Here is an 11,913-nt window from a genome sequence, read left to right as displayed (position 1 = left end):
GATGCATGGAGGGGATTGGAACCATGGCAGTGAGATGATATACGATGGAATGAATGTAAAACTAAAGTTCTCCCATGTAAACTATCATATAATTCACAATAAAATAATAATAATTTGTTCAGAGAATCTTTCAAATAATGAAAGTGGAGGCTTGAATTTTTTCTTCAGTTCCCCCAGCTTGAGAAATGCTGAGCCTGTTCTTCCTTTTTGGTGTTCTGACTCCAGATCTTTGCACATTTTTTTGTAATATTTGGCTTTATCTTCTCGAGCTGATCTTTGAATTTTTCTTTTCAGTTCTTGTACCTCCTCATTTCTTCCATTTGCTTTAGCATCTCTATACTGGAGAGCAAGTTTCAGTGTCTCTTCTGACATCCATTTTGACTTTTTCTTTCTTGTCTTCTCAATGACTTTTTGCTTTCTTCATGTATGATGTTCTTGATGTCATACCACAACTCTTCTGGTCTTCGGTCTTTAGTGGTTAATGTATCAAATCTGTTCTTCAGATGATCTCTCAATTCAGGTGGGATATATTCAAGGTCATATTTTGGCTCTCGTGGACTTGTTTTCATTTTCTTCAGCTTCAGTTTGAATTTGCATATGAGTTATTGATGGTCTGTTCCACAGTCTGCCCCTGGCCTTGTTTTGCCTGATGATATGGAGCTTTTCCATCATCTTTTTCCACAGATGTAGTCAATTTGATTTCTATATATTCTATCTGGTACGGTCCATGTCATCTCTTATGCCGTCTAAAGAAGGTATTTGAAATAAACAAATCATTGGTTTTGCAGAATTCTATCATGGTATCTCTAGCATCATTTCTATCACCAAGGCCATATTTTCCAACGACTGGTCCTTCATCTTTGCTCCCAACCTTTGCATTCCAGTCACCAGTAATGAGCTTGATTGCATGTTTGATTGATTTCAGATTGAAGAAGTTGGTAGAATTCTTCTATTTCATCCTCACTGGCTTTAGCGGTTGGTGCATACATTTTAATAATAGTGGTATTAACTGGGCTTCCCTGTAGTAGGCACATGGATATTATCCTATCACAGACAGCGTTGTACCTCATGACTGATCTAGATATGTTCTTTTTGACGATGAATACAACACCGTTTCTCTTCAATTTGTCATTCCCGTCATAGTAAACCATGTGGTCATCAGATTCAAAATGGCCAATATCAGTGCATTTCAGCTCACTAATGCCTAAGATATAAATGTTTATGTGTTCCATTTCATTTTTGACAACTTCCAACTTTCCCAGATTCATACTTCGTACATTCCATGTTCCAATTTTCAATGGATGTTTACAGCTGTTTCTCTTCATTTTGAGTTGTGTTGAGCTTGAGTTTCAAGCTGTGTACTGAACATATAATCCAAGAAGCCGGATTATATGAAGAACAACCTGTAGATGATACAAACTTATCTGCTGAAAGAGAAGAGGACTTAAAATAGTAGTGATGAAGATCAAATATGGGTTTCATCTTAATGCAAAGAAAACAAAAATCCTTACAACATCATGTTAAGTGAAGAAAAGATTAAAGTTGTCAAAGACTTCATTTTGCTTGAATCCACAATCAACACTTATACAAGCAGCAGCCAAGAAATCAAACGAAGTGTTGCACTAGGCAAATCTGGTGCACAAGACCTCTTTAAAGTGTTGAAGAGTACCCATGTCAGTTTGAGAACTAAGGTGCACATGACCCAAGCCATGGTATTTTCAGTAGCCTCATATGCATGTGAAAGGTTGACAACGAATAAGAAAGAGCACAGAAGAATTGACGCAGTTGAGTTGTGGTGTTGGAGAAGAATAATGAAGGTACCATGCGTGGACTGCCAGAAGAACAAACAGGTCTGTACTGGAAGAAGTACAGCCACAATGTTCCTTATAAGCCAGGATGGAGAGACTTTGTCTCTCATACTTTGGACCTGTTATCAGGAGGGACCAGTCCTTGGAAAAGGACATTTACAAGGACTACTTAGTAAAGTGGAGGGTGGGTGTAAAAGAAGATGATCCCCTGATGAGATGGACTGGCAGTAATGGGCTCAAGTGTAATGATTGTGAGTATAGGGCAGGACTGAGCAGTGGTTTGTTCTGTTGTGAATAGGGTCCTTATGATTCAGAACTTACTCAAAGGCAACTAACAAAACAAAAGCACCAATTTAACTATTTCAACATGTACCACTCGGCAGTATTTATTACATACTTCAAGTTGTTCAACCTTTCTCAACCTTCAGTTCTGAGTTGTTCCTCCTTCATTCACATAGACTCACTGCTTCCTAACGTCCCTAGATAGATGTTGATAACCACACATTCCATGTTGTTGTTGTTGTTCAGTGCTGCTATTGACTGGGTTGTCACTCACAGCAACTCTGTATAGAGTTTCTGAGGTGGCTGGTAGGCTTGAACTGTGGACCTTGAGGTTAGCAATCCAGTGCTTATCCTACAGTGCCACACCAGGATTCCCATATCATTCTCCCAATCCTGGTCTTGTAGGACATGCACTGGACTGCAAACCACAATGTCAGCAGTTCAAACCCACCAACTGCCTCTCAGAAACCCTGTATAGAGTCGCTATGTTGGAACTAACTCTAACTCAATGGCACTTAACAACAACAATCCGGATTCAAGCTCTTCCTCTGCTATTCCAGGCAAATAGTCCTGCATTCAAAGGCCGCTTGCAAGCTTTTAGGACCCCAGGCACTATGCAAGGGAACTAGGAGGTAGAATAGAAGCACTAAACACATTATCAGGTCAGTTAACTCAGACAGCCCATGAAACTATAACCATAAACTTCCAAACCAAGGAACCAAAGCTCATGAGGTTTTTGGTTGTTCCTAAGAAGCTTCAGCAGCTACCTTTCCTCCCGCCTCCTTATTATTGTTAATATATCTATCACACTTTAGCCAGTTCACAGGTATGCAGCTTATTGACAGCAATTACAATAATTAGCTGACGTTGCAGGTTATTTTCCCACAGCCCTTTAACTATGTTGCTTCATATCTCCTTGAATCTGTCACTGCTGATAAGAAATATGACACTAATCTGATCTTCATTCTTCTGCAGATTGTACATTCACCCCCAATTCTTGTAGCTTTAGGATTGTTTTCTTCATCCTAAATGTCCTGTAATTCCACTCCAGCGTGTGACAGTACAGAAAGATTAGGCATCATAGGCCTCATTGCCATCATCGGTCCATGCAAGTTCTCTCTCATTTGATTTATTCATTAATTTTGTTTATCTTCATTCTCCATTACAGTTGAGTGTTTTTTATATGCAATTGAGTAGGTTCCGACTCATAGTGACCCAGCATAGTGTTTGCAAGGAACATCTGGTGGGTTTGAACCACCAACTTTGAGGCAACCCTACCTTAGACAACCATTATAATGCTTTTGGTTCCTACAAGTTATTGTAAAATACGTATTATTGCCTTGTGTGCAGGTCACCCTCCTGTAGACTTGAATCTATTTCTCAATTTTTCACTCAACGTGATCTTTTTAGACAATGGCCTGAGTACACATTGTCTGATGTTTCACAATCCTGTTTTTCTGCAGTGTTCCATGTTAGTTTTCAAAGTTTTATCTTTTTTTTTTTTTTTTGCCATTCAATGGACCCTTGCAGTCTTAGACATGAATCTTTTTTTTTCAATTTTAGACCATGATCTACCATTCTTTGTTCTATTTTATTGTTAAATTTGTACTTTTATTCTACTTATTTTATTTGTCTAGAATTCTTGTTTTATGTATTGGATACATTTTTCAAGAGTACTGGTGTGGTGCTGTGGATTAATGCACCAGAATGCAAATTCAGTTTGAACTGCAAGGTCGGCGGTTCAAGCTCACCAACTGCTCCTTGGAAACCCTATACAGGGTCACTATGGGTTGGAACTAACTCGACGGCACTTAACAACAACAACATATATTCTTCATTTCTCTTAAGTATTATCTTACTTTCCATATCTTTTTTATGTACACCATATTCTAGGAGAGTTCCTTGGCCTAATTTTTCATTAACTTACTTTTTCAACTGTTATAAAAAATGAACACATATTTTTATTTCTAAAATAGTCAATTGATCCTATTCTTAACTGCCTGTTGTGGTTTTATAAGACAATACTCTCTATATATCTTCTATAACCACTTTAAGAATAGTAACTATATAGTTTAATTCTAAATATCAATCATAAATTCTAAAATAATATTAACAAATACTCTTAATGGAGTCCTAGTCTAACTGTTTTGTTCATTCTTCCTTGAGTGTAAGTATAAGTTCTATTGTGATTGTTTTATCTGCAGTGTTTCTTCTGGTGTCGGTTATTCTTTTGTTGATTTTTTTTTTTAATTTCATTGTGTTGGTTTTCCTTAAGTATTTCGTTATTATTGAATATGTGATCATCTTTGTCCTTGGGATTCCCTGCTGGATTGTAGGAAGTGGAGAATTTGTACTATAACTTATACTATTTTCAGGGAGGGCTGGAGGGATCATTTAGCTCACAGGCAGGGCACCTTGAAGACTGGTCTTTTGGTTGGACAACCTGTTTCTCTAAGATATCACTGAATACTTAGGGTATTCTTTCCCTAGCTAGGGAGACCATCTTCTAAAGCAGAACTTTCTTTTGCATAGCTGCAGCTTCCTCTGTGTGTATAGTTCTCTTTGAGCCATTCTCTGCCTGCTTCCCCACAGCTTCTGGTATACTCAGAGTTCTCCTTCTTGCATCTACATGTCCTGAAGTGTATGGCTTTACTATTTCTTTTTATTCAAGTCCCATCACATTGGTGTAGGAAAGGAAGGCCTCAGCACGCACTCAATCCATCACCTTCTAACCAGGATTTTCATGTTGTTCTTTAACCATATTAAGTTTTGCCTATGGTGGCTGGTGGTTATGTGCCATGGAGTCAGTTCTGATCCATAGTGACCCTGCACAGGGTTTCCGAGGCTGTAAATCTTTCGGGAGCAGAAAGCCTCATCTTTCTTCCGCGGAACAGCTGGTAGTTTCGAACCACTGACCTTGCAGTTCGCAGCCCGATTTGTAACCACTACGCTACCAGAGCTCCTTAAGTTTTGCCTATAGGTTGAGTATTTTTGTTTCGTTTTTTTTTTTTTATAGGTTGAGTTTTAAAGTTGAAAAATCAAGAAGCACTATACTATTATGACTATGAAAATAAAGTATATTGTGCAATGCATTCTCTGGTTGCATTTCATTTGGGTACAGCTTTTTAAATGCATAATTTCTAGTTATCTTTTTTATTCTCCTCAGTTGCCATTTTTTATGTTGTTATGAATTCTTAAAAGCATACCTGGAATTCTATTTTTTCCTGGGATCCATCTCTTGGGACCTTTTTTCCCCTCTTGCTCCAAATTGGACTGATTGCTCTCTAGATATCTTTATGGGGTCTTCCTCTTGGGATTCACTGTATCTTGAAATTTATGTCTTCCTGGTTTCTGGCTTAATCATTCATTTTGATATAGCACATCTCAAGTAATTTTCAATTTCTGAGTCTTTTTATCTCTCATAATACTTTAATTCTATGTCCACCTTTGATTAATTATTTGGTTGAAAATAGAATTCTAGGTTGAAATTTTTCCCCTCAGAATCTTGAACGTGTTCTTCTATTGACTCCTGCTCTCAATTCTAGAAACATCTGATGTCTGTGTGTTTCTTTTTCTTTTTCATTTTTTTTTATAGTTGAGCTACTTTTATTTTGAATCTTTCTAAAGGTTCTTAGGACTTTCTTTTTCACTTTGCTCTTCATAAGGAAATGTTTAAGTGTCAATGAACTGGATGGATACTCATTTAACTCTTTCCATATTTATCTGGAAAAGACTGTAAAGTTTTCTTGTATTTTTTTATTCCACTTCTTTTTCTGTGTTCTAACTCTGGAAGTCCTATTATTCAGAGTTTGTAATCTCCTCCATTGATCCTTTTCTTTTTTTCCGCTCAGATTTTCTGTGTTTTTGTTTTGAACATAGTGGGTTTTTTTTTATAAGTGCTATAGTCAAATTTTACCCTATCTGCAATTTGGCATTTGCGGACGTGATTACCTTGAAAGTCATGGCCTCCATGCCCAGGATCTTGGAATAAAACATGGTGGTGTCTTTGATGTTCTTCACTGTCATCACGATGTGGTCAAGTCTCTGAATAAGACACGGGGGAGGAGTCTGACTGCTATCTCTCCAGGACTTCAAAAAAAGAAAAAAAGACAGAAAAGACCACATTGCCACTGGTTATTATTGTGTTTCCTTCTCACCCCCACCCCCCACCCTAACTCCCCTATTACTGCACTTTATCCTTGCCCCTATTTCAAGGGAAAAGTCCTGGGGTACATTTTCAGTAGAATCTATGTATGGATTCATGTGTCTCCACTGTTTTGTTGCTCTATTTCTCCTAACGTAGCGGACTGCACACTGGGCTGCTAGCTGCAAGGTCAGTAGTTTGAATCCACCGTTAGCTCTGTGGGAGAAAGCTGAGACTTACTGCTTCAGTAAAGAATTACAGCCTTGGAAACTCTATAGGGTAACTACGAGTCACACCACCACCACCAGAAGGATAGGAGTGAAGATAAGGGGAATGGAGATCAGGACTAACCTCTCCCTTGTGTTTCCCAAACTGGAACCTATCTCTTCCAAGATACAAAGGAGACCCAACCCTCTGAGTACAAAACCTCCACTGACTAAATCTGACCAGGTCTCCTTCTTTACCACTCTGCAGCTATGATCACAGAGGTCAGGACAGGAAAGGAGCATCTCAGACGAACTGTTTCTGGGCATTTGTATTTATATATTCATCTCAACATGCAGTAGGAGGGTGTGCCTCTTCCCTAACCCTATTCCTGCCCCCAGTACACTCCTTACCGGATGTTTCTCTTGTATTTTATGACTTGATTTGTTAGTAATTTGTATATTTACATTGTATCTGCTAGTACAGGATTCTAAGTTTCCTGTGATCTGGCACTATAGTTATTACAGTAGTTAAGAGAACAGACTCTGGAGTCAGAGTAACATTTAATTACTCTCTGTGTGCTTTGGTGTCCCCTCTGAAAAATGGGCATAATTTTATGCATATCTTATAAGAATGTTGTGAATATTCTGAAAGATGGTGTAATTTTTATGGACGTAGGACAATGCTTGACATACAAAAAATGCTATAAAAGGGTTAACTATGATTATGAGCCCCGGTGGCATTGTAGGATAAGCAAGCACTGGATTCTAACCTCAAGGTCGGCAGTTCAAACTCACCATCCGTTTCGCAGGAGAAAAATGAGGCTTTCTGCTCTTGTAAAGATTTATAGCCTTGGAAACCCTATAGAGGGTCCTTCTGACTCAGAATCAGTTTGATGGCAGTGAGTGAAAATGAGTGATGATGATGATGTTTTGGTCATTTTGTTAAAAAACCAGACTCCCTATCCTGACCTCTACAACTTTATCCATTACTGTTGAACTCCAAGCCCCCTACTATTTGTGCCCTATTCCTTAAAAGTGATATTCTTCTTCTACATTGTTTCCTTCTGCTGTGCATGGGGTCCCTATGAGTCGGTTCAGACTCCATGGCACCTGACGACAACAACAACATCTTTAGCCTCAGGGCCTTTTCACATGCTAATATCTATCTCCATGACTAGAATATAAATATCAAAAGAGTAAGGATTTCTTTCTGTTTTGTTCCCCACTGCATCCAAATAACTAGCAAATGTTCAATAATATTTGCTCAATGGCTGGATATCCACTCCAACAATGACACCCAGTGTATGGTATAAAGTCTAGTTGCTTTTATTCTATTCCATTCCATTCATTCCACTGTGTTCTAGTCAATTCCATTCCATTTTAAATAATTAATTTCACAAAGCCCCAGCTAAAAAACTACAGTACTATTCCATTTTCATGAGTGGAAGCCATATTAGCAATATTTTTGAGTTCTTCTGTCCTTGTAGGGGCAGAGGATCGATATGGACAAAAGAGTGACTGACATATGGACTTCACTGAAATAAAATCACACATGAAAAAAATCATATCCTTTTAATATTTACAGGATCTGTAATAACATTCCCTTTTCATTCTTGATGTTGGTCACTTATATACTCTCTTAATTTCTTGAGTGAAATTATATACTCTCTTAATTTCTTTTTCAAAGAAGTACCTTTTGTTGTTAGAAATCGTTTACTTAATTATTTACTCAAACGTAAAACTATTTGAGTAAGCACTAAGGCTATACTTGCCCTGAGGCATCCATATTATTCCTCTTCTAGAGAGACGTCCATGGAGCTCTGGTAGCATAGTGGTCTCAAGGTCAGCAGTTTGAAACTACCAACAGCTCTGTGGGAGAAAGATGAGGTTTTCTGTTCCTGTAAAGATGTACTGCCTCGGAAACCCTATGCAGGGTCGCTATGAGGTGGAATCGACCCCACAGCACATAACCACCACCACCAAAAAGAAGTCTAGAAGCCTGGTGTGGTGCTGTGGGTTAAATGCACTGGACTGCAAGGTCAGTTTGAACCACAAGGTTGGCAGTTCAAACTCACCAGCCACGCCTTGGAAACCCTAAACAGGGTGGCTGTGAGTCAGCAACAACAGAGGGAAGTCCTACTAATGACATTTTTCTCCATCTCCTCATGTTTTCCATGATATGCTAACACCCATTATACACTAACCATCCCATATCTTAAACAAGAGAGAGGAACCTGTACATACACATTGGCACTTGTAGGGCTGCATGCAACCTGCAGATATGTTTTGTTTGCCCCAAATTTTGACATTTTGATTTTCTCTATTGTGTGTTTGCTTCCTATTTCATCAGTTTCTGATCTTATCTTTATAGTTTCCTTCCTTCTACTTTCTTAGTGTTCACATGTTGTTGTTGTTAAGTGCCGTGGAGTCGGTTCCGACTCATAGCGACCCTACACAGGGTTTCCGAGGCTGTAAATCTTTACGGGAGCAGACCGCCTCATCTTTCTCCCGCGGAACCTCTGGTAGTTTCGAACTGCTGACCTTGCGGCTCACAGCCCGATTCGAAACCACTACGCGACTAGAGCTCCTTTAGTGTTCACTTAGCTGTTCCTTTTCCAGCTTTTTCATATGGAAGCTTGGGTCATTGATTTTCAGCTTTTCTTTTCCCATATACATGTAGATCTATACGTTTTGTTGTTGTTATGTGCCATGAAGTTGGTTCCGACTCATAGCGACCCTATACAGAGTTTTTGAGGCTGTAAATCTTTACGGGAGCAGAAAGCCTCATCTTTCTCCCTTGGAACAGCTGGTAGTTTCGAACTGCTGACTGTGAGATTAGCAGCCCAATTTGTAACCACTATGCTACCAGAGCTCCTTTGTTAAGTGCCTTCGAGTCGGTTCCGACCCATAGCGACCCTGTACAGGGTTTCCGAGGGTGTAAATCCTTACGGGAGTAGAAAGCCTCATCTTTCTCCCGCGGAGCGGCTGGTAGTTTCGAACCGCTGACCTTAAGGTTCGCAGCCCGATTCGTAACCACTACGCTACCAGAGCTCCTTTAGAGCTATACATTTCATCTAAACACTGCTGGAGCTGCAGCCCTCCTCCCCAGTTTCACAGCCCCTTGGAAATAACCTCCACCGATTTCTCCCATTATTCAGTGTCCTGCCAGCTCTGAGCCACTCCCCAGACCCTGATTTGCAGACCAGGAGATCCAGCCAGCCCAGATCTCAAGGATGAGCTGGAGTGGCTCTTTTAAGGAACAGGAAGAAGGTCAGTGTGGATTAGAATCCAAGAGTGAGTAAGGGACGAGCTAGAGAAGAAAGCAGGGCCACAACATGCAGAGTCTTAGAGAAGAGTATAAGGAGCCTGGTTTATAAATAAGATGATCAAGACAGAGTCAGCATACACAGTTTACTGTCTGCCAATTCCTGTTCTAAGGACTATAAAAATAGAACCCATTTTATTCTTCATATCAACCTTATTAAATAGGTATAGTTGGGGGTACCTAGAACACGATGCCTTCCCTCATACTGTCTTCTCCACACAGGGAAGTATCTATCTTCTTGGAAAGCCCTCCTCGAGGTCCCCGGAGTGCCATGGATCCCTGAAATTCTTGGACAAACTCCAAAGCCAGCACTGTGGTTCCACATGGCCTTAGTAACATTCTCCATAAACCATCTTTATATCTGTCCTGGCTGAATTGATTTCCCCTGAACCACCCTAAGGGAGTCCTGTATGGTGCTGTAGGATAAGCACTCAACGGTTTGAACCTCAAGGTCAGTGGTTCAAACTCACTCCTTGGTAAACCTATGAGTCCGAACAGCAACAACCACCCTTAAGGGAACAGCCTGCCCTCAGGCCCGGCGCTTGCTTGCTGACTTGTTTACATCTGAGTAGGCTGTTGGGACGGCCTTTCCTTGTTCCTCTGCTGCCCTCTGCTTGTACTGAAAGAGAAAGAAAAAGAAGGGAGGTGTGGGAAAATGGATGTCAGTCAGCACACCGGAAGGGCCAACAGAGGAGAGAAACAGCTTTCTAGACCTCAGCCAGGGAATCTCTAACCTTGATATCCCCGCCTGACAGATGCACCCCTATTCACCTTTTTCTCCAAAGTCCTGCCCCACATCCTGGCTGGCAGCCTGGAAGTCACACGGCACAGCATGGAGGGAACAAAGCTGAGAGAAGAGGTTGGACTTGCCCCAAAGCCTCCAGACAACCCTCTCTGGCCCAGTGCCCTGAGATCAAGGAGCAGGAATGGGAGGGCCTGGAGGTGAGGAGTGTTGCGGCTGCTGCAGGTAGACTGGGTTAGAGAAGCCCAGACAAGTGAAGCGTAGATATGTGTATATACACACACACACAAAAGGGTAAGTCAAAACGTAATGCTACTAGGCTTGCAGTTCATACATGCATGGGTTTATTCCAAACAAAATGTGTTTAAGCATGTCTCTGCAATCAATGAATGACTGCAGACAAGTTATGTCTGTAATACACTTGTCTTAGTCTTACTGGTGGTTGTGTGCCATCAAGTGGGTTCCAGCTCATAGTGACCCTATGTAAGTAAGGTTTCCAAGGAGCATCTTGTGGGTTTGAACCACTGACCTTGTGGTTAGCAGTCCAATGTTTATCCTATAGTGCCATACCAGGACTCCAGTCTTATTGTTGTTAAGTGCCATCGAGTCGATTCCGACCTATAGTGACCCTGTATAGGGTTTCCACGGAGCATCTGGTGAACTTGAACCACCGACCTTGCAGTTCAAACAGCTTTGTAAATTAAAATAGGTCCAATCAAAATAATGGCTTCTAAGGGGATCCACTGGGCCAGTTAATTTCAAGGCAGAGAAGTCAGCTCAGAAGGTTATGGAGACTATTTTTGGGGACTCCAAAAAATTCACTTTGAAGGATTGCTGTACCTGTGACTTTGGACTTTTTACTTATCTTCAGAGTTGATCTTACTGTTTCTGTATCTGTAAAATGAAGAAAATGTGTCTCCCGCTTCCTTGGCTAGGGCATTTTCAGGATGCTGTAAGGCTTTCAAGTTAAAACTACTTTGCAAAATAAAGTACCACAGAGATGTGAAGGTTTAACACATTTCCTAAAATTCAAAGCCAGAAGCTGGTTGATGAGTGTGGTGCAGGGCACCGAGCTGGGCAAATGGACACTCACTCAGTGTGTCATCATGGATTGAACTGTATGACCTTGAGCAAGTCACCTCTCTGCATTGAAAACTTATCCTTCATAAGAACAAGAAGAGGCCACCACCTGAAGAAAGCAGGGATGAGTTAGTTAGTAGAGAGAAGGGGAATGAGGTTTTAGGAGAGTCAGCAGAAAGCACCTGCTATAGAACCATAAGCTAAGCTAAGGCTGAGTTCTAGCCTTAGTTCTGCATTGGAGCTGCTTGCCCTCTCTGGGCCTTGAGGAACTGAGATTAATGTTCTCAGAAGGCACTCCATACATTGGTAGCTCTGTGACTTTGACC

General features: G+C 40.6%; 1 protein-coding gene across 1 annotated transcript in view; it reads right to left on the bottom strand.

Annotated features, from left to right (window-relative positions):
- Window positions 1-10,601, bottom strand: part of GLOD5 (glyoxalase domain containing 5) — a 33,288-nt gene extending 22,687 nt beyond the window's left edge. The window contains exons 1-2 of the mRNA XM_006876655.1: window positions 10,537-10,601; window positions 6,042-6,179 (exon numbers count right to left, since the gene is read on the bottom strand). Coding sequence (XP_006876717.1) covers window positions 6,042-6,179; window positions 10,537-10,599 — 201 coding nt within the window. The 5' untranslated portion in view covers window positions 10,600-10,601. The remainder of the gene's footprint in view (window positions 1-6,041; window positions 6,180-10,536) is intronic.
- Window positions 10,602-11,913: the final 1,312 nt, after the last annotated feature.

The sequence above is a fragment of the Chrysochloris asiatica genome, unplaced genomic scaffold, assembly GCF_000296735.1.
Source record: "Chrysochloris asiatica unplaced genomic scaffold, ChrAsi1.0 scaffold00404, whole genome shotgun sequence".
NCBI lineage: Eukaryota > Metazoa > Chordata > Mammalia > Afrosoricida > Chrysochloridae > Chrysochloris > Chrysochloris asiatica.
Note: the sequence above shows the minus strand (reverse complement) of the source record. Positions and strands in the feature narration are given on the sequence as shown.